Source organism: Delphinus delphis, chromosome 6, assembly GCF_949987515.2.
Source record: "Delphinus delphis chromosome 6, mDelDel1.2, whole genome shotgun sequence".
NCBI classification, from domain to species: Eukaryota; Metazoa; Chordata; class Mammalia; order Artiodactyla; family Delphinidae; genus Delphinus; species Delphinus delphis.
The window spans coordinates 27,551,193-27,574,785 of record NC_082688.1 but is presented as its reverse complement, the minus strand read 5'-3'; the positions used below and the strand labels follow the sequence as shown (position 1 = coordinate 27,574,785).

General features: G+C 38.7%; 1 protein-coding gene across 3 annotated transcripts in view; it reads left to right on the top strand.

The window, feature by feature from the left end:
- Positions 1-23,593, top strand: part of SLC44A1 (solute carrier family 44 member 1) — a 222,279-nt gene that overhangs the window by 84,819 nt on the left and 113,867 nt on the right. For all 3 annotated transcript variants that reach the window (XM_060014397.1, XM_060014396.1, XM_060014399.1), the window contains exon 4: positions 12,639-12,775. In XM_060014397.1, coding sequence (XP_059870380.1) covers positions 12,639-12,775 — 137 coding nt within the window. The remainder of the gene's footprint in view (positions 1-12,638; positions 12,776-23,593) is intronic.

Here is a 23,593-nt window from a genome sequence, read left to right as displayed (position 1 = left end):
CACAGGCTCTAGGTGTGCGGGCTTCGGTAGTTGTGGCACGGGAGCTCAGTAGTGGTGGTACGCGGGCTCTAGAGCGCAGGCTCAGTAGTTCCGGCGCCGGGCTTAGTTGCTCCACGGCATGTGGGATCTTCCCGTACCAGGGCTTGAACCTGTGTCCCCTGCATTGGCAGGCAGATTCTTAACCACTGCACCACCAGGGAAGTCCCTGTTTTTTTGTGAATTTCATATCCCCAGGACCTAGCCCAGGAGTGGGCACATAGTCAACACTTATAATGTTTGTTGAATGAATGAAGTGTTTTCATATCGACCTATTTAATCCTTGTCATGGGGGTGTTGCATACCATGTAGCGGACAACACTGTCATGTCCAAGTAGGGGTTCATCTGTTCTGGGATTCCAGAGGATTGACCCATCTTAATTCACTGATTTGATTGCTCTGTAACTCACTTTCCATTGTATTTATTCTCACTTTCCAATTTTTTTTTTTTTTTTTTTTGCGGTACGCGGGCCTCTCACTGTTGTGACCTCTCCCGTTGTGGAGCACAGGCTCCGGACGCGCAGGCTCAGCGGCCATGGCTTACGGGCCCAGCTGCTCCGCAGCATGTGGGATCTTCCCAGACCGGGGCACGAACCCGTGTCCCCTGCATCGGCAGGTGGACTCTCAACCACTGCGCCACCAGGGAAGCCTCTCACTTTCCAATTTGAATTGGAATAGCAGTGGTGGAAAGAGCAACCCTTGGGAGTCAATCTCCCCAGGGCTCGTGTCTGTGTAGCCTTTGGTTAGTTGCGCAGCTTGTAAGTCTCAGTTCTCTCTTGTTGAAATAGGACGTGTGAGGACAGTGCCCACATGCTGTGTGGCACAAAGTAAATTCTTGGTAAATCTTACTGTTTTTACCTTGCCCTATCTTCCGTGAGGAAAGTGACAGCAAAATAGAAGTTTAATCTAGGTTTGAACCTTCTCTGGCACTTTTATCTGCATCAGATTGTTCACTGTTCATCTTTTTGGCTCTGAGCACGGCTTTGAAAGTCACCCCTTTCTGTGCCTCTTGTCACTTTTCTTGAGCTTCCCTGTGTTAGTGCCCCTCCCTTTGCCTCATAGCCCTGTTTTCATCTTTGGTGCATCTGTCCCCTTGAGTTCACTGTGTAGACAGATATTTCATTTAAATATCTCTCCTTTCCTCCCCTTTTGGGGATACCTTGCTATTGCATTTCAAGAATTTCAGTTTTGACTGAATTCATCTTTTTCTCTCCTTCGATAATTCCCAGAAACCACTTTGACCGTAATATATATTTATCTGTCTTAACTGCTGTCCTCTCTAATGTTTGCACTACAGTTTGGTTTGAACATTTTTCTCCCTTCCCCTAAGTTTTAAGTTCAAAGCTCTCTTCGGCTGCTTTACAATTCTCTTTGCAAATGTGTTCTTCTTGGGATCATGCTGTGTGCGTGTTGTATAGGCCAGTGCCTGCAGGTGTCTGGGCTGTTTCATTTGTGGGGTATTTTTCTCTTGGTGCTTCTCTTCTCTCATTCCCACTTTTGCTATTTTAGTCATTCTAGTTCCTCTAAAGAATGGGAAGCTTATATCAAGCTGTTTTTAAGTTATTACTAGGTCTAGTAAAAGATTCACTGAGGATAGCAATGAAAATTTGCTTTGAACTTAGGTTTATAAATTATCTGTGACAGTGGTTCTCTGCCCTGAAAGGTTGGGGCATAGGAACCAAGGCGTGTAATTAGAGTTGCCTAAGATGCTTTCTCAAAATTCATATGCCCCATCCCTTTCCCATCCATTTGCCTGGTGGCAGAGCGGAAGTAGGATGTTTTAAGAAATCTTTCTAGAATATTTTATAGCTTTTTACCCAGTATCTCTTGCCTCCTCTCAGTTAAAAAACACTCATCTGTTGATTTGTTATTAAAATCTGCCAATGCCATGATTATTTGAGAGTTGGTTGTTTCATTTCAAAAAAATAAAATTGCCCCATAAAGTTCGTTTTGTTTGAAGTGAAAACTGAAACTAATCTAAGGATTTATTTACTAGGCTAAGGGCATTTTCAAATCAAAAGGCAAGAAAGTGCAGTTTTAATGAAGCCTAAATTTGTCTGTTTAATAGAAGCATTTTTCCTACTCTGTAAATATTCAGTTAAATACCAATTAGTTAAAATATAATTACTTATAGACATGCTGCCATGGATTGGATGAACTTCAGAATGCTGGAAACAATATTCAGAGTTAATATAGAACAGTTAAAATTATTAATTGTATTTGTGGGAAATATTTTAAGGATAGAGCAGATTGGAAATAGAGTGAAACTCAGAATCAGGAGGACTAGGTTTGATTTCATAACGCTGACACCTACCTACTAGCTCTCTTGGGCCATGTGGTTAGTCCCTACTACAAAACTGAGTTCATCTCTGTTTTGTCCTCTGTGGAAGGTTAAGACCTCCATCTCATAAAGTGGTTGTGAGGATCAAATAAAGTCATTAGCGTGACAGTTCCCAGCACCCAGACATTCAGTAAATGTTGATAGAATCTAAATCTAACGCCTACAAATTATTTTAAACATTGTGTGTGTCCACATGTGTTATGGGTATATGCATTTGAATATGGGAAATGTGTAGGGAATTAAGTTTATTGTGTTCTTAGACTGTGGAGTTGGGTGACTTGTGAGTTTAATGACGTGTATGTATATGAGTGTAATTCCTGAGGATACCGTTTAAAGTTATTTTTGTAGTTCTATTGAAGCAGATTCTTCTGAACCATATACACAGGGTAAAAAAATGTGCAGTGTTTTACAGTATTACAGTCATTGTAGAATTCTTCTTTCCCTCTTAATATTGTTTGCCTTGTGCTAGATCAGTTCTGGAGACCTGCTTAGCTCTTACCAAGGCTAATGCCCTAACAGTCATGACTACACCTACACAGATTTTTCCTCCAAATGAAAGCTAAATACTAATATTGTAGTCCTGTTTTATGTCCATATCAGAAGGTGTTGAATTTAGTGCCTTACTATGAAATGTAAATTTTGTGAAAGGCAAGTCAGTTTCTTAATGATATGAATCACTGAGTATATACTGCCTGTTAGATGCTTTATGTACGTTGTCAATAGCATTACAACAAATAAAGTAGGTGGTATGCAGTTTTACAGGTAAGGAAACTGGGGCTCAGAAGGATAAATATAGCTATCTGCAAGACCCTGGAAACCTCTGGCTTTCTCTCCTTTTTCCCAAGCATGTTTTTTGTTTTTTTTAAACTGTCAGGAGGTTCTCCAGATATTTCTCAAGGCATTGCTCATCACAGTTAACTCCTGTACCCCACCCCAGTTCTGCTGTCCACACCCTTTCCACCCCAAGCACATACCTAGAAACACACAACAGGATTGTTGCGAGGATAAATGAGTTAATATGTATAAAGGGTTTAATACAGTGTCTGGTACATAGTAAGTACTCAGTAAATGTTGGCTACCATTATTTTCATTGTTAATAGTATTATTATTACTGGTGGTGGTGGTAAATGATTCAGTGGTTCTAGGACACCTTCCTCAAAGACCAGCATGTTCCGTGCCTAGTGGCTGGCTTGAGCAGTTCATTACACAAGGTCCCAGGCATGGGCATGCCCAGTAAGATGCACAGGATAGATGGAGGGAGAGTTAGTAAGGGAATGATTGTTTCCACACAAAGGGTGCCAGAAAGTTTTCTCTGTGCCCTAGATCCTTTGTTATCAGTGAATCCACTTCCAAACCACATCTTCCTGCCTGACTTCTTTCCTTTCCTTTTATCTATGTAGAACATTAATGGTATTGGAATCACTGACAGAGTTGCAAAAAATTCATTTTTTCTAGTTTGGTGGTTTGTAGCTTATACTTGGCCTGCATGCTGGGTTCCTGGTCCCCAGCTCCATTGAAGTGTTCAGTGGTTACTCCACCTGCAAAGGCCTTCCTGGTCTGTCATAGCCACCACTCCCAACTTTTTTTTTTCTGTTTAATTTTTTCCCTGATATCCCTTTATATGATCCATCTGAGCACATATATTGACTTTATCTTTTTGCTTTTCAGTTTTCTCACCTAATTCTTGTATTCGGTTATATTTCCTGATTTGAATCATATTTTGTAAAGCAACAGAGTGTAACAGCGTGAGAAAGGTTTTGGAAGATACGTTATTTTATAAAACTTTCCATGGACCCAGTAGAGTAGAACCCAGGGCTGGAGGTTCTTTAACTCTTATCTTGGGAGAAAGTATCCCTACTTGTACTCTCTCCCTGGATCAATAATATTAAACTTTGTTTATCTCAGTTAAGAGTGTCTGGCTCTTACCTTCTCTTTGGACAAATGATAACATCTGCAATCTTTGTCATCTCTTCTACCTTTATAACATTAAAAAAAGTTTTAGTGTAATTTCTAATTAATTTTCTCTTTCCTAAAATATAAATGTACAGGTAACCAAACATAATTTAGGATTTGGGGAGTATTTTTTAAAAATTTTATTTATTTATTTTTGGCTGCGTTGGGTCTTCGTTGCTGTGCATGGGCTTTCTCTAGTTGTGGTGAGCGGGGGCTACTCTTCGTTGCGGTACATGGGCTTCTCACTGCAGTGACTTCTCTTGTTGTGGAGCACAGGCTCTAGGCGTGCAGGCTTCAGTAGTTGTGGCACGTGGGCTCAGTAGTTGTGGCTCGTGGGCTCTAGAGCGCAGGCTCAGTAGTTGTGGCACACGGGCTTAGTTGCTTTGCAGCATGTGGGATCTTCTTGGACCAGGGATCGAACCCATGTCCCCTGCATTGTCAGGCGGATTCTTAACCACGGGGCCACCAGGGAAGCCCCTTGGGGAGTATTTTGTTTATATGAAATGGACATTTTTAGAAAACAACATTTATTATTATAGTCATCTCAACTCAAAAGTAATTGGCACTCATTCTAGAATATAAGAATTCTTTTTTTTTTAACATCTTTATTGGAGTATAATTGCTTTACAGTGTTGTGTTAGTTTCTGCTGTATAACAAAATGAATCAGCTATATGCATACGTATATCCCCATATCCCCTCCCTCTTGCGTGTCCCTCCCACCCTCCTTATCCCACCCTCTAGGTGGTCGCAAAGCACAGAGCTGATCTCCCTATGCTATGCAGCTGCTTCCCACTAGCTATCTATTTTACATTTGGTACTGTATATGTGTCAGTGCTACTCTCTCACTTCGTCCCAGCTGACCCTTCCCACTCCCTGTGTCCTCAAGTCCATTCTCTACGTTTGTGTCTTTATTCCTGTCCTGCCCCTAAAAGTAGAAGAAAAAAATTAAAATCACTTTATTCTAATATCCAGAGATGACTGTAGTTGAACTGGTGGTGTATTTTCCTCTAGTCTATATTCAACTTTATATATTAAATTTTATAATGCATTTTTATAATTATATATTCATTAGCTCAAGTTTATATGTCCTTTAAAAATTTTTTTTTTACTAACACCAGAACATTCAGATGAATCAATGAAACAAAATAGAGAACATAAACCCATATCCTCTAGTGTAGAAGAGTGACAACATGCTATGAACAGGAAATAATATTTTAAAAACAGCACTAGGGGGCTTCCCTGGTGTCGCAGTGGTTGAGAGTCCGCCTGCCGATGCAGGGGACACGGGTTCGTGCCCCGGTCCGGGAAGATCCCACATGCCACGGAGCAGCTGGGCTCGTGAGCCATGGCTGCTGAGCCTGCGTGTCCGGAGCCTGTGCTCCACAACGGGAGAGGCCACAACAGTGAGAGGCCTGCGTACCGAAAAAAAGAAAAAAAAAAAGCACTAGGATAATTGGTTAATTACTTAGAAAATTAAAGTAACATCTTTTCTCTCTTTTCTGTACACCAAATTGTATCTATGAAACATTTGATATGAGAATGGAGAGCTACTTTTTGAACCATAAAAATTTAGTGAACTAATTACAAAAATAAAACAGAAAAGATTTGATGGCAAAAATAGAAAAATATTTCAAAGTGACAGTTGGCAAATCATGAAAATACTTGTATCAGCCTTAACATAAATTTAATACCCTTAATATACAAAGTTTTTATGATTCAGCGAGTAGCAGAACACCTCAATTTTAAAAACAAGCAAAAGATACAAAAAAATTGAAAATACAAATGAACAATATATGAAGTAATGTTCAAATTCATCAAAAATGCAACTAAAACAGTAAGATATTTTTTACCCATTAAATTTTTTTTTTTTTTTTTTTGGCCCTGCTGCATACCTTGTGGGATCTTAGTTCCTCGACCAGGGATTGAACCTGGGCTCTCGGCAGTGAAAGTGCAGTGTCCTAACCACTGGACTACCATGGAATTCCCTTTTTTTTTCTTTTCTTAATTGAAGTGTAATTGACATACAACATGATGTTAATTCCAGGTGCACAGCATAGTGACTTGATATTTCTATATATTACAAAATGAACACCATGATAAGTAGTTACCATCTATCACCTGTACAAAGATATTACAATAATATTAACTCTGTTCCCCATGCTGTACGTTTTGTAACTGTGACTCATTTATTTTGTAACTGCAAGTTTGTACCTTTTAATCTCCCTCACCTATCTCACCCATCCCCCACCTCCCCCAGCCCATCTGGAAAGCATCTGTTTGTTCCCTGTATCTATGAGTGTTTCTGTTTTGTCATGTTTGTTCAATTGTTTTGTTTCTTAGATTCCACATATGGAATCATATGTGTATTTGTCTTTCACTCTCTGACTTATTTCACTTAGCATAATACTCTCTAGGTCCATCTATGTTGTCACAGCTGGCAAGATTTCATTCTTTTTTATGGTTGAGTAATATTCCATTATACATACATGTATGTAACACATCTTCTTTATCCATTTATCCATCAATGGGCACTTAGGTTGCTTCCATATCTTGGCTGTTGTGAATAATGCTGCAAATGAACATAGGGGTGCATATACCTTTTCAAATTAAGTGTTTTATTAGTTTTCTTTGGAAAAATACCCAGAAGTGGAATTGCAGGATCGTATGGTAGTTCTATTTTTAATTTTTTTAGGAACATCAGTACTATTTTCCATTGTGGCTGTACCAATTTATATTCCCAGTAACTGTACACGAGGTTTCCCTTTTCTCCACATCCTCGCCAACACTTGCTACTTGTTGTCATTTTGAGGATAGCCATTTTGACTGGTGTGAGGTGATATCTTATGGTTTTGGTTTGCATTTCACTGATGTTTAGTGATGTTGAGCATCTTTTCATATCCCTGTTGGCCATCTGTATGTCTTCTTGGGAAATTGTCTGTTCAGGTCCTCTTCCTATTTTTTAATTGGGTTGTTTGTTTTTCTGATGTTGAGTTATATGAGTTTTTTCTATATTTTGGATATTACCCCCTTATTGGACATATCATTTGCAAATATCTTCTGCCATTCAGTAGGCAGCCTTTTCATTTTTTTGATAGTTCCTTTGCCAAGTAAAAGCTTTTTAGTTTGATGTAATCCCATTTGTTTATTTTTCTTTTGTTTCCCTTGCTTGAGGAGACAGATCCAAAAAATTTGCTAAGACCAATGTCTAATAGCATTTTTTTAAACATCTTTATTGGAGTATAATTGCTTTATAATGGTGTGTTAGTTTCTGCTTTATAACAGAGTGAATCAGTTATACATATACATATGTTCCCATATCTCTTCCCTCTTGCGTCTCCCTCCCTCCCACCCTCCCTGTCCCACCCCTCTAGGTGGTCACAAACCACCGAGCTGATCTCCCTGTGCTATGCAGCTGCTTCCCATTAGCTATCTATTTTACGTTTGGTAGTGTATATATGTCCATGCCACTCTCTCACTTTACCTGTGTTATCTTCTAGGAGTTTTACAGTTGGATCTTACATTTAATCTTTAATCCATTTTGAGTTTATTTTTGTATATGGTATGAGAAAGTAGTCCAGTTTGATTCTTTAACATGTGGCTGGCTGGTGTTCCTAACACCGTTTATTGAAGAGGCTGTCTTTTCCCCAGTGTATATCCTTGTCTTCTTTGTCATAGATTAACTGATCATAAGTGCATGAGTTAATTTTTGGGCTCTCTGTTTTGTTCCATTTTTCTATTTGTCTATTTTTGTGCAAGTACCACACTGTTTTGACTACTGTAGCTTTGTAGTACAGTTTGCAATAAGGGAGCATGATACCTCCAGCTTGTTGTTCTTTCTCAGATTGTTTTGCCTATTTGTGGCCTTCTGTGTTTCCATACAAATTTTAGAATTATTTGTTGTAATTCTATGAAAAATGCCATTGATATTTTGATAGGGATTGCATTGACTCTGTGGATTGTGTTGGGGAGTATGGTAATTTTAACAGTATTAATTCTTCCAGTCCATGAGTATGGTGTATCTTTCCATTTGTGTCATCTTCAGTTTCTTTCATCAGTGTCTTAGAGTTTTCTGAGTGTAGGTTTCTAACCTCCTTGGGTTAGATTTATTCCTAGGGCTTTTTTTTTTTTTTTGATGCAACTGTAAATGAGATGTTTTCTTAATTTCTCATTGTGATAGTTTGTTGTTAGTATATAGAAACATAACAGATTTCTGTATATGAATTTTCTTATCCTGCAACTTTACTGAATTCATTGATGAGTTCTAATATTGATAGTTTTTGGTGGTGTCTTTAGGATTTTCTGTATATAGTATCATCATCTGATATCAGTGATAGTTTTACCTCTTCCTTTCCAGTTTAGATTCCTTTTATTTCTTTTTCTTGTCTGATTTCTGTAACTAGGCCTCCCATGTTGAATAAAGTGGCAAGAGTGGGCACCCTTGTCTTGTTCCTGATTTTAGAGGAAATGCTTTCAGCATTTCACCTTTGAGTATGATGTTAACTGTGGGCTTGTCATTTATGTCCTTTATTATATTGAGGTATGTTCCTTCTATGCCCACTTTGTTAACAGTTTTTATCGCAAATGGATGGTGAATTTTGCCAAAAGTTTTTTTCCACATCTATTGAGATGACCATGTGATTTTTATTTTTCAGTTTGTTAATGTAGTGTATCACATTGATTGATTGAGAGATGTTAACTCATCCTTGCATCCCTGGGATAAATGCCATTTGATCATAGTGTATGATCCTTTTAACGTCTTGAATTCGGTTTGCTGATATTTTGTTGAGAATTTTTGCATCTATGTTCATCAGTGATATTGGCCTGTAATTTTCTTTTTCTGTGACGTCTTTGTCTAGTTTTGGTATTAGGGTGTTGCTGGCCTCATAGAATGAGTTTGGAAGCATTCCTTCCATTTCAATTTTTTGGTATAGTTTGAGAAGGATAGGTTTTACTTCTTCTTTAAGTGTTTGGTAGAATTCACCTGTGAAGCTCTCTGGTCCTGGACTTTGGTTTGTTGGGAGTTTTTTGATTACTGAATCAATTTCTTTCCTGGTAATCAGTGTAGATATTTTCTGTTTCTTCCTGATTCAGTCTTGGAAGATCATATGTTTCTAGGAATTTATTCATTTCTTCTAGGTTGTCCATTTTGTTGGCATGTAATTGTTCATAGTAATCTCTTGTGATGCTTTGAATTTCTGTGGTGTTAGTTGCAACTTCTCTTTCATTTCTGATTTTCTTTATTTGGGCCTTCTCTTTTTCTCTTGATGAGTCTGGCTAAAGGCTTACCAATTTTGTTTGTCTTTTCAAAGAACCCACTCTTAGTTTCATTGATCTTTTCTATCACTTTTTAGTCACTATTTCATTTTATTTTTGCTCTGGTCTTTATTATTTCTTTCCTTTTATTAACTTTGGGTTTTGTTTGTTCTTCTTTTCCCAGTTCCTTTAGATGTATGGTTAGGTTTTTTATTTGAGATTTTTCTTGTTTCCTGAGGTAAACTTGATCACTAATAACTTTCCTCCTAGAACTGCTTTTGCTGCGTGTCATAGATTTTGGATTGTTGTATTTCTGTTCTCATTTGTCTCCAGGTATTTTTTGATTTCCTCTGATTTCTTTAGTGACCCATTGCTTGTTTAGTAGCATATTGTTTACCCTTCACATGTTTGTGGCTTTTGCAGTTTTGTTTCTTATAGTTGATTTCTACCAACTATGGTCTCATATCATTGAGGCCAGAAAAGATGCTTGATATGATTTCAGTATTCTTATCTTTATTGAGATTTGTTTTGTGGCCTAGCATGTGATCTATCCTGGACAGTGTTCTATGAGCACTTGAAAAGAATGTGTATTCTGCTGCTTTTGGATGGGATGTTCTTTATATATCAGTTAAGTCCATCTGATTTAATGTGTCATTTAAGGCCAGTGTTTCCTTATTGATTTTCTGTCCATTAATGTAAGTGGGCTGTTAAAGTCCCCTACTATTCTTGTGTTAATAATACAATCAGCAATTAACAATTAATAATACAAGAAACTGTGTCAATTTCTCCCTTTGTCTGCTAATATTTGCTTTATGTGTTTAAATGCTCCTGTGTTGGGTACGTATGGATTTACAATTGTTATATCTGCTTCTTGGATCAATCCCTTGATCATTATATGATATGCTTCTTTGTTTCTTGTTACAGTCTTTGTTTTAAAGTATATTTTCTCTGTTCTAAGTATTGCTACCCCAGCTTTCGTTTGGTTTCCACTTGTATGGGATACCTTTTTCCATCCCCCCCACTTTCAGTCTGTATCTGTCTTTAGATCTGAAGTGTGTCTCCTGTAGGCAGCATATAGATGGGTTTCATTTTTTTTTTATCAATTCAGCCACTCTATGTCTTTTGATTAGAGAATTTAGTCCATTCACATTTAAGCAATTATTAATATGTGTGTACTTATTCCCATTTTGTTAATTGTTTTCTGGTTGTTTTTGTAGTTCTGTTTTGTTCCTTTCTTCTTCGTTTGCTCTCTTCTCTTGTGATTTGATGACTCTGTTTAGTGTTACGTTTGGATTCCTTTCTCTTTTTTGTGTATCTATTATAGATTATTGATTTGTGGTTATTATGAGGTTCATATATAACAACATATTTATGCATGATTATTTTAAGTTGATAGTCTCTTAAGTTCAAAGACATTCTAACAAGGAAGGTGCGATTTTAACACCCTCTTCCCCCTGCAGTGTTTAATGTTTTTGGTGGATGGACATGGGTCCTGGCATGGCTGACAGTGGGTTCGAGGGGGTCCGGGGCTAATGTCAGTCTGCTGGTGGGCAGGGCTGGTTCCCAGCATGGGTGGCTGCAAAGTTTGGTGAGTCTTGGGGCGGGTGCTAGCCTGCTGGTGGATAGGCCTGTGTCCCAGCATAGCTTACAGTAGGTCTTGGCCCTCTGGTGGGTGGGAGTAGGTCCTGGGGTAGCTCTCTATGGTGCCTGGGGCTGGTGTTGGCCCATCGGATGGTGAGGTTGGGTCCCTGCATGGCTGGCTGCTTGTCCTGGGGGGGGGGGCATCCTGGGCCTGGGGTAACCAGCTTGTGGGCAGGTAAGCCCCTGGTGCTGATAGGCTAGAGGGAGGACTCCAAAATGGTGCTTGTCAGCACCAATGTCCTTGTGGTAGAACAAGTTCCCCAAAATGGCTGTGACCAGCAATCATGTCCCCAGGTGGGTTGAAATTGCCTCCTACCTGTCTAGGAGGCTCTCCCAAGATCAGCAAGTGAGTCTGACCTAGACTCATTTCAAATTACTATATCTGTGGCTGTGACCAGCAATCATGTCCCCAGGTGGGTTGAAATTGCCTCCTACCTGTCTAGGAGGCTCTCCCAAGATCAGCAAGTGAGTCTGACCTAGACTCATTTCAAATTACTATATCTGTGCTGGGTTTTGGAGCATGTGAGATTTTGTGTGTGTCCTTTAAGAGTGGAGTCTCTGTTTCCTACTGCCCTCTGACTCTCCAGTGTGCAAACCCTGCTGACCTTCAAAGTCAGATGTTCTGGAGGCTTGTTTTCGTGGCTCAGGGTCCCAGGGCTGGGCACCCATATGAGGCACGGATCCCTCTCTCCCTGGGGAGAACCTCTGCAATTGTGATTATCCTCCCATTTGTGGGTTGCCTACTGAGAGGTGTGGATCTTTCCTGTACCACGTCTCCACCCCACTGTTCATCTGACTGTGATTCCCTCTTTATATCTTTAGTTGTGGGAAATCTTTTCTGCTAGTCTTCAGATCATTGTCATCAATAGTTGCTGTTGTAATTTTGGTGTGCCCATAGGAGGAGATAATCTCAGGGTCTTCCTACTCAGCCTTCTTGGCTATACCTTGTATATATCAATATATGTTCATTTTTATAATGATACACTTTATATATGATTATATATTCATTAAAGTTTATGTTTAAATTATAATTCATGTTATATAACAGTATTTCAGTGATTTGGGGGATACAACTTTGTCAAAAAAATAAAACTAAAGTTATTTGTTTTAAAAATACTAAAATAGACAATTTTGATTATAAAATACACATTGCAAAATTTTAAATATTAGAAAAATAGATCATGAAAAATATGAGTCCCGTATTTCCTCCATCCCCACTGTTAACAGTATGTTTATAAGCAATTATTTAAAAAAAAATTCGTGTTTGATTAGATTTGTGAAATGTTTGTTCATCTATGATTAAATTTGTGAAGGGGAAATGAGATGTTCTTTGCTCTTAGATTTATTCAAATATGCAGTGAACCAGACTGTATTTTGTGAAATAATATCTCAATATTTTTCTTCATGCTTTAGGTACGTGTTCTTTTTGGATCCATGCAATCTGGACTTGATAAACCGGAAGATCAAGTCTGTAGCACTGTGTGTAGCAGCATGTCCAAGACAAGAACTGAAAACCCTAAGTGATGTTCAGAAGTTTGCAGAGATAAATGGTGAGACCGTAGGCCATCCAAGTCTACAGTCCAGTCACTGTTAAATATTGTGTTTGCCTTTCAATATAAATTTGTCCTAGCATTAAATAAATCATCAAAGAACCTCAGAAAGAAAAAGAGAAGTGAAGGTGCTTTTGGACTTCCTTGATATAAATTATTATAGTCACCTAGGGAGCTTGTTGAAACTCTAGATTCCTAGGCCCCACCCAGGGAAATTCTGACTGTGTAGGTCTTTGGGCTCTGGAAATTTGTATTTTTTACAAATGTTTCAGGTGATTTTGATGTTGCCTGTTTGAGTATTCGGGAATTATTAGACTACTCTATGGGAAATTTGTGGGGTTTTCCCCCTCTTCCTAAGTATAGGTTAAAAGTATTTCAATTAGTTTATTTTATTTTTACCCCTGGATGTAACGTATGTCTATGATAGGAAATTTGAAAAGTTCAGAAAAAAAAAAATGAAGTAAAAAGGAAAATTCCAGCATTTTTCAAATTTTGTGTTTTGCTTTTTTAATTACACATTATGTCTTAACCATTTTTTGAAGAAATAAGTTTTGAGAAACTGAGGTTAAACATATGGGAATTCCCTGAGAAAACAAGCATAGACAATTTCCTGAACTCTAGCTCTCTTCTCTTGGGTTGCTAATCTCCAGGTGCTATCCTCAGCTCCATATGACTCAGAGCATTTCCCTTCAGAGAATTTTTTCTTTTTTACCTCTCTTCGTGGAGGGCTGCATAGTGATAGTCCTGCAAGCCTGTATTTTTCCATGGGGTTTCACGTTTGTATTTTGTGTATAAGAATCCTCAGAGCCGCCTCAGTCCTGCCCAAACTCACAGGCTAGTTCTAGCCTTGGAACAAGGGCTGACTCAGGCATCCACCTGGTGTAACTTCTGGCTGGGTGGAGAAGCACCCTGGGGACATAACTATACACATACCAGCATGGCTCCAGAGTGTTTCAGATGGGGGCGCTAGCCTTCTGAGGGCAGAAGGACTGCAGCCTTCCAGACTGGCAGTATTCCTGTCCCGTTGCTGCATGCCCTCCACATAAGAGAGTAGGAAGAACACGGGATTGATTGGGATCTGGATTCTACTTCTGCTTCTGTCACTGATGGGCTGTATAATGAGGGACAGAAGGTATAGCCTCTCTGAGCCTAGATTTCCTCAACTGAAAAAAGGTAGATTTAAAATAATGCCCCTCTCTTAGGTTGGTGTGAGGATTAAATGAGATGATGCATGAAGAATACTGGTCACTTGGTGGGCATTGAATAAAGAGGTACCAACTATTCTTTAAGTTCTCATTTTCTAGTCCCACATGATATCCTCACATGTGTTGATTTGCTGAGTCTAATACCAGAACTATCAGCTCTGTCATTATCAGGTTTCAGGGATGGATGAGTTATTCCTTAAGCGTTTTCCTAAAATATTAGGAATATTTGAGCAGAGTACACTACATATGTGAGCATATGTAGTGTACTCTGAGAAGTGGTATCATGGAGTGGTTAATAGTAGAGACTCTGGAACTAGATTATCTGGGTTCAAATGTTGGTCCTGCTACTTAATATCTGTGAGACCCTGGGCAAGTTACTTAATCTCTCCATGCCTCTATTTCCCCATCTATGAAATAGGGATAATATTTTTACCTAAAGTACCTCATAGAGTTGTTATGAGGAGTTAATACATGAAAAAATCATTAGAACAATGTTTGGCTAATATAAGTTGTTAAAAAAAAAGTGTTGGCTACTGCTGTTATATCATCATCATCATCATCATCATTATTATTATTATTATTCTACCAATTAAATGTAATACTCTTCCTGTCTCCAGTCTCTAACTTCTAGTGCCCTTACATACTGCTGCCATATTAATATTCCTAGAGCTTCAATCATGTTAATCTCTTATTCAGAAATCAGTGGTAAGAAGATAAAATAAAAGTCTCTATGTCTTACCCTGGCATTCAAAACCATGATCTAGTATTGAACTAACGTCTAACAAGTTCTCTTGGATGTACCAGATGTGTCTTGGTCCCTTGAACCTGACATATCATCTGGAGGGCCAGAAAAGAGCTAGTTCCTTGTTGGCTGTATTGCCTGCTCTGATGATCCACTGGGGAGAAATGCTCCATGCTGCCCTGCTTTTATGCTTTGTTTCCAGGCCCCTATCCTGGGTGAATATGATACCGAGTATGGCCTTAATAGGCCCTGATAAGAAGCCCCTTCTGGTGAGTTTTGCAGCTTTGTATTACCCATAGTATCTTGCACAAAGTGGGTGTTCAGGAGTATTAATGAATAAACATTATTTCAGAAAACAGACGTCTTAGATTGGTGCCTAGTGATAAAGGCACCCTTAGGCTTTTGAGGCAGCTGTTTGCAAAATAAGTTAGATGAGGCATTTTCAAAGGTAATAATAATGGCAGCATCAAAAGGCATGGCGATGGAGGATGGAGAAGATAATAATTTAAAAAAGCAAATAGAAAACTATAAACCTGTAATAGAGAGAGAGCCTTTGGTGTAGGGGCCTAAACACTTTAATTTTAACAGCAACCCTAAGTTGAAATTTCTGAATTTCTCAAAATAATCTATATTGTTTTTTGGATTGGTGACTTAAAACTGGAGGTACAAATTGATTTGGAAGGAGCAGATAATTTTTATTATTATCTGTGTCCATTTGTTGTTGCAGCTATATTTCTATTAGAAAATACACAGTTCTTTGACCTCAAATATATAGCTCTCAGTCATTAATTTCAGAGAGGTATATCTTTAAAAGATAATTTAGGTTTAAGTGGGAACTTTCCAAATCTGTAAGAGAATTGTTAAACATCCATGAAAGAACCCTAATGCATGAGAAAACTGCAAAGCTCCTAAACGAGAACATAAGGGAAAGCTTCCTTATATTGGATGTGGCAATAATTTCTTGGATGTGAACCAAAAGCACAGGCAACAAAAGAAAATGTAGATAAATTGAACTCATCAAAATTTAGAACTTCTGTCAGTCAAACACAATCAACAGAGTAAAAGGCAACCCATGGAATGAGAGAAAATGTTTGCAAATCTTTGTATCTGGTAAGGGGTTAATATCCAGAACATATAAAAAACTCCGCAACTCAACAGCAAGTAGAAACTTACAACCTAATTAAAAAATGGGCAGGGCTTCCCTGGTGGCGCAGTGGTTGAGAGTCTGCCCATAGAATGTACAGCACCAAGAATGACCTCTAATGTAAACTGTGGACTTTGGGTGATTATCATTGGTCATTGTAGTTTTATCAGTTGTAGCAAACATACCACTCCAGGGTGAGAATGTTGATAATGGTGGAGGCTGTGCATATGTGGGGGGTATGAGGTATACGGGAAATCTTTTTTTTTTTTTTAATTTATTTTATTTATTTTTGGCTGTGTTGGGTCTTTGTTTCTGTGCGAGGGCTTTCTCCAGTTGCGGCAAGCGGGGGCCCCTCTTCATCGCGGTGCGCGGGCCTCTCACTGTCACGGCCTCTCCCGTTGCGGAGCACAGGCTCAGTAGTTGTGCCTCACGGGCTTAGTTCCTCCACGGCATGTGGGATCCTCCCAGACCAGGGCTGGAACCCGTGTCCCCTGCATTGGCAGGCAGATTCTCAACCACTGCGCCACCAGGGAAGCCCTATACGGGAAATCTTGTACCTTTTTCTCAGTTTTGCTGTGAACCTAAAACTAATCAAAAAAAAAAAATCAAGTCTTAGAAAAAAATAGATTGCTATATGACCCAGAAATCCCACTTTTAGAAGAATTGACAATAGGATTTCAAAGAGATATTTGCACACTCATGTTCATTGCAGCATTATTCTGCGAAGAGGTAGAAGCAACCTAAATGTCCGTTGACGGATGAATGGATAAAGAAAATGTGGTATATATCAATACACACAATGGAATATTAGTCAGCCTTAAAAAATAAGGAAATCTCGGGCTTCCCTGGTGGCGCAGTGGTTGAGAGTCCACCAGCTGATGCAGGGGACACGGGTTCATGTCCCGGTCTGGGAAGATCCCACATGCCACGGAGCGGCTGGGCCCGTAAGCCATGGCCGCTGAGCCTGCATGTCCGGAGCCTATGCTCCACAACGGGAGAGGCCACAACAGTGAGAGGCCCGCATACTGCAAAAAAAAAAAAAAGGAAATCTTGTCATGTACTATAACAGGATGAACCTTGAGGATATATGCTAGGTGAAGTAAGCCAGCCAGTCACAAAAAGACAAACACTGCATGGTTACACTTAAATGAGGTATCTAAAGTAGTCAGATTCTTTAAAGGTAGAAATGTGGTTGCCAGGGGCTGGGTGGGAAGGGGAAATGGGAAGATGGTGTTCAATGGGTATAGAGTTTCAGTGTTGCAAGGTAAAAAATTTCTGGAGATCTGTTGCACAACAATATACATATAGGTAAGACTGCCATACACTTTAAAAAATGCTTAAGATGGTACATTTTATGTTATGTGTTTTTACCACAATTTTTTTTAAAAAAGAAGGAAATCCTGACCCATGCTACAATATGGATGGACTTTGAAGATATTATGTTAAATGAAATAAGCCAGACACAGAAGGACAAATGTATGATTCCCCTTATATGAGATACTTAGAGTAGTCAAATTCACAGAGACGGAAAGTGGAATGGTAATTTCCAGGGGCCATGGGGAGAGACGAATGGGAAGTTACTGTTTTATATATAAAGAGTTTCAATTTTGCAAAATGAAAAGTTCTGGAGATGGACGATGGTGATGGTTGCACAACAGTGTGAATGTACTTAGTGCAACTGAACTGTACACTTAGAAATGGTTAAGATAGTAAATTTTTTGTTATGTGTATTGTACCACAATTTAAAAGTTCATGAAAGAGAAGGATCCTGTTTAGGGTAGTAACTTTTTTTTTCTTTAATTAATTAATTTATTTTTGGCTGCATTGGGTCTTCGCTGCTGTGCGTGGGCTTTCTCTAGTTGCGGTGAGCAGGAGCTACTCTTCGTTGTGGTGGTGCGAGAGCTTCACATTGCGGTGGCTTCTCTTGTTGCGGAGCACGGGTTCTAGGTGTGCAGGCTTCAGTAGTTGCAGCACGCAGGCCCTAGAGCACACAGACTTCAGTAGTTGTGGCATGCGGGCTCAGTAGTTATGGCTTGCAGGCTCTAGAGCATATGCTCAGTAGTTGTGGCGCATGGGCTTAGTGCTCCGTGACATGTGGGAACTTCACCGACCAGGGCTCGAACCTGTGTCCCCTGCATTGGCAGGCAGATTCTCAACCACTGCGCCACCAGGGAAGTCCCTGGGGTAGTAACTTTTTTAATGATAATTTTAAACCTTATTTTAAAATGCAAGGTAAAATAACATTTTTCTTGCCAGAATGAAAAGATAATATAAATCCTTTTCAGAGTTTTAAGTTTCCATGACAACGTTTGAAGGTACTTTTTAGCACTTAACCATCCATTCATGTGAACTTTTATTACCTTTACAAACTATTTAAAATCTTTATAAGGAAAAGCTCTTAGTTCCTGTAGTAATATAAGAAATGCATTTATTAGGCAAATAATATTTCCTCAATTCTTTGTTTCTTTTGGACAAGAAAGAGGAGATGTTTTCTTGGACACTTAAGTTCGTGTAATGCTTCTGTCAAATATGTCTGACTAGAATAGAAAGCTTGGAAGAAATAGCTGGAAATTAGATGAGTTATGTGAAGATGCTGCCATATTACAAGGAGCTTTAAAAGACAGGCAGAAGATTTCAGATGAATATAAAAGTATAAGTTTTAGTACATGAATTGAGTGGTAGGTGTATAAATGTGCATTTTATTATTTTGGTTCATAGTTTATATAGACACAAATCATAAATATATGATGCTAGAGAATAAAACAATGTAACAATTGCCTTTAAAAAATTAGAGTTGCCAAATACCATAAGGACTCAGTATTAAACTTCTTTGGTTCTTTGTTTATCACCTTGCTGCAGTGGTGCATGAGTTTCCTGGGGGCAGGATCATGCTCTATTCATCTCTGAATATCGAAGCCCTAATATAGGACCTCACATAGCAATTATTCATGTTTTTTGAAAGCATAATAGACTGAATTTCCCTCTTCATCTCTATTGCCACTTAATAATTTCTCATTCTCTTAACATACTATCCTTTGCTCAATTCTGTATCCATGTGAGTTGCCACCAACAGGCAAATTGTTTAGCTTCAGTCTAACTAGAATTGCTGTGAAATCAGTTCTTTTTATTCATCTCTAAATAATTCATCTTATTCATTCATTTATCTCTCTTATACATACTCTCCAAGGATTATTCATGCCTTTTATTCTCTTAAGCTCTCTTGTTCTTCCTCTTTCCTAACCTTATGCCCTACAGAGGAAACTAAAACCATCTGGTGAGAGCTCCCATCTGAGTTCTTATTTTCAGCAGAGCATGAACCCAGCAATGTTTCTTCCCTCCGGTTTCTGATGAAGAAGTTTCTTTCCTCCTTTATTATCATTATTTTTGAAAACTCAATAATGTATACATTGTAGGGGGGAAAAGAATCACCCTCCCTCTGAAACTAACTTCAGCTTTACATGAGACTTTCATCTCAGCCCAGCCAGACCATGACAGGTGGTGAAGGGAAGGGAACATAATGCCTGCTCAGATGTTCTTCCCTGATTCTGGCCCTACCACCACCTCTGGCCTGTAGTCCACCCTTCACTTTATTCCACTGTCCCCATTGTTGAGCATGGGCATCTGAGTCTGAATAGGTAAATCAGACTTAAGCCCTGCGTTTTGTTTCAACATACCATTTATTGGTACCTACTTTGTGTCATGCACTGTGGCAGATGCTTTACATGTCATTTGATTCTTTCCACATGCAGTCTAAATTCTAAACCAAAGTTTAGAAATGAGAATAACCTGTAGGTTGGGGGCTGGCTGCACGTTCTCAGTTGGTGCTAATATTTTACATGGAATTCCTTATTTTCTTTTGTATTACTCTTATCAAACTATTGTATCAATATTTATTTTGTTTTCCCTAACACAGTAGTAAGATGACAGAATTCTTATTTTCCTTTTGTTTGTGTCCCATTTATAGCACTCCTATTTAAGAGTGCTTCTTCAGTGTACTGTATTTTGTATAAATTCTGAGAGCTTTATGACCTGCCAATTGGACCATGTTCACATTTTGAGTAGAGCCATGCAGCTTGGTGCTTTCTCAGTGATCACTGCTGAAAATCATGAAAGATTATGTGATCCATTCGTATAAGATTTATGAATACTAACAAGCCTTTTGATTATCATTATCTGGTTGGTAAGTGTAGAGTTAGTATGAATGGACGACCAGATTATTACCCTCTTTTTTTACCTGGCAGTAACACTATAACTTAAACCACAGAGAGTATGTATTCTTTTTGGCCACAGTGAATCAAAAGATTGGTCTTGATACAATTTATAAATGAATGAAACATACAACCGTAGCAACTGATTTAATTGCCTCCAAGTCAGAGACCAGCAAGGGAAACTTGATTGTTAAAAAGGGGAGGAAAAAATCCTTAAATTTAGTAATGCAATTTTAACTAATTCCTTTATTCAACAAATAACTAATTATGTGCCAGAGAGACAAAAACAAGGTACAGTCCTCTCCATCTTTAAGGAGCTTGCATTAGAGTAGGCAGTCAAACTTCTCTTTGTCCTCCACAATACCTAGTAGAAGTCTTGTACATAGATGGCCAAAGTTAATTCACTCAGCAAATATTTCTTGTGTGCCTACTATGTGCCAATAGTGATTGACAGGTGATGTCATATCTACAGCTGGTTAATGGTGCTTCTTGGGAATTGTAAATATGTCCATCCTTTTCACTGGTTACTAGAAACTGAAATTGGAAAATTGTCTTGCTTTCTTCTGGCATGTAAATATATAATGCTTTCCTAATTAGAGAGAAAGGGGTTAAATTAATTAAACTTCTCATAGCAATGTAATTTGTTTTTCATAATGAAAACTGTTCTGCCTCAAAAGATTTTCTTTTTTCTTTCTTTATTTTTAATTTTATTTATTGATTGATTGATTGTTGGCTGTATTGGGTCTTTGTTGCTGCGTGCAGGCTTTCTCTAGTTGAGGCAAGTGGGGGCTGCTCTTTGTTGCGGTGCATGGGCTTCTCATTGCAGTGGCTTCTCCCGTTGTGGAGCACGGACTCTAAGCGCACGGGCTTCAGTAGTTGTGACACGTGGGCTCAGTAGTTGTGGCACACAGGCTTAGTTGCTCTGCGGCATGTGGGATCTTCCCGGACCAGGGCTTGAACCCGTGTCCCCTGCATTGGCAGGTGGATTCTTAACCACTGCGCCACCAGTGAAGTCCTAAAGCACGTTTTTTAAGGACTGTTTTTTTCTCTTTGTATAGCCTACAAGTATTATTGAGATAGCAAATCAAACAAAATTTTTAAACAAGAATTAGCCTCCAACTTGCCAATTCTTTGTTTCAAATAATTTGATATTTTAGACCAGTAGACCTTAACTAAGGGTGATTTTGCACCTGCCACTGCTGCCCACCCCCACCCCCCCACCCCACAAGGACCTTTAGTAGTGTCAGGAGACATTTTTGGTTGTCACAGCTGGGTGAGAGGTTACAGGGAGGCTGCTGGCATCTAGTGGATAGAGACCAGGGATGCTGCTAAAACATCCCGCAAATGCACATGACAGCCCCATACAACCAAGAATTGCCCAAGAATTGCATTAATACCATGGTTTAGAAATCCTGTTTCATCGCTTCTCGGCCTTTTGGCTAAGATCAAGTGTAGAAATCCTGTTTCAGATAGTGTACTTTGTAGTCAATGTTGAAAAGCATATATCATTATATATAACATGTAACACCAAACTATAAGAGACTAAAAGTAGTTATTTCTGTCTGTTTTATTTACCAGATGGCTTTTGAGTGCTGTCTGTATGCCAGGAGATAGGAGTTCCACATATTTTGAAGGCATAAGGTCCCAGTTCTCAAAGAGCTCACATTCTAAAGATAGAGATGATATGTAAACTAAAAAATTATAAAATAATATGCTAAGTTTTATAATAGAGCTAAGAAGTAAATAGCTTTGTTTGGGTGCATCAGAGAAGACTTGACAGAGGAGGTAAAGCTTGAGTAGTTTGTAGAAATTCTGCTCAAACTTGGAACACTCATTAAGATGCTAGTTAGGAAAGGACAGCCCAAGCAGAGAGAACAGCATGTGGAAAAGCCTGGAAGTTTGTGAAACAGCAAGAATTATAAGTAGTTTATTATGCTTAAATGAAGCTGGAGTTTTAGGAAGAGGCCTGCCTTAGGAGGGCCTTGAAGCCAAGGGGTTTGGAATTTTCCTGAGGGCAGGGATGTAATACAACTAATGCCCAGTTTACAGAAATCATTCTGAAGGTTGTACACAGGATGGAGTTAAGAAACCCTCTGAGAGAATAGTTTAACTGACCCAATAAGAGATCGTGATGGTCTGAAATAAACACAGAAAGATCTGATTGTTGGGACTTGGTATCTTGAATGTTTTGAATAGTGTGGGAAGACGTAGATGGAAGATGTAGATTAAGAAGATATAGGATGACTTCCACACTTCATCTTGGGGATTTTATGGGTGCTGGAGCCATTAACCAGGGTAGAATTAACACGGGAGGAGACAGCAGATTTTAGAGAGTGGGTGATGGAAAAAAATGTTTTCAAACATGTTATCTTTGCAGTATCTGTGGACCATATGCTTTTTGCCCAGGAGCTTATTGAATACGTGTCTGATTATGATTGTTAGAAAAGACACAGAAGAAGCATTGTAGCCTAGGAGTGAAGAACTCTGTTTCTTAGTAGTTTGCCAGTGATTGCTTAAAAGGCCTTGGAAGTATGACTCATTTTTTTCATCTGTAATGTTTGGAGCATGGCGATGGAAACATACCTCTTAGGGGTGTTGTTATACGTGATAGTGAGCTAAAGAATAAATAATTGACTATTAAAAGGCATTTGATATATTGTAGTAGTTAAACATTCTGGGGACTATAGCAACTGTTTACCAAGATAAATGTTTATATACCCAAGTTAGGTTCCTAAGATCACTCATTCTGATGGCCTTTGAATAACACTGGCTGAATTGCATGGATTGCCTCTGGTGTGGTTTAGATAAGCTTTTGTTTTTTGTTTTAGACTTTTCATTACTCTAGCATGGTTTTTCCCTGCTTTTTGCATTAGAAGAAAAATGTTGTCTTGCTGTTTATAACCAAACATCATATGTTTATAGTTCTACTATTAAAAAATAATAAAATAAATACTACCTTAAAAGAGTTCACTAAAAATGCATCAGCTAATAAACATGAAAAGAAAAACAATTGTAAAACATTGGTCATTTCTGGGTTGTTTTAATGTTCTTCACTGAGGCTTCTCTGTCCATGAACCCTTTGAGCAGGAAGCAATATAAGGTTTCTTCTGATTGTTACTACTAACACATTGTAAAGATCTTTTTTCTTTAATCTATTTAGTACAGGATCTATTTAGTACTGGCCTCTGTCCCAGAATACCATCAGAGATAAGGCTATTATCCTTTCATTGAGCATTATCCTGGGAAAGTCTTTATAAAATTGAACTCTGTTGCACCTGCTGACCTCCTTTTTTAAATGAAAAAAGGGTGGGGATGGAGATTATGTTCACTGAATTCAGATGGAGCAGTGTGTTTGACAGCACTGACACAATATGCTTTAGTTAGGGCCTCTTATATTGTGCAAATCGATTCCACCTTGGACTCTAAAAGAAGTAAGGTGACAATTCAGATTAGGAAGTTGATGATCACGTTGGGTGCTCTGCAGTTATTGGCACAGTTGCTATTTTTTCATGAGCAATT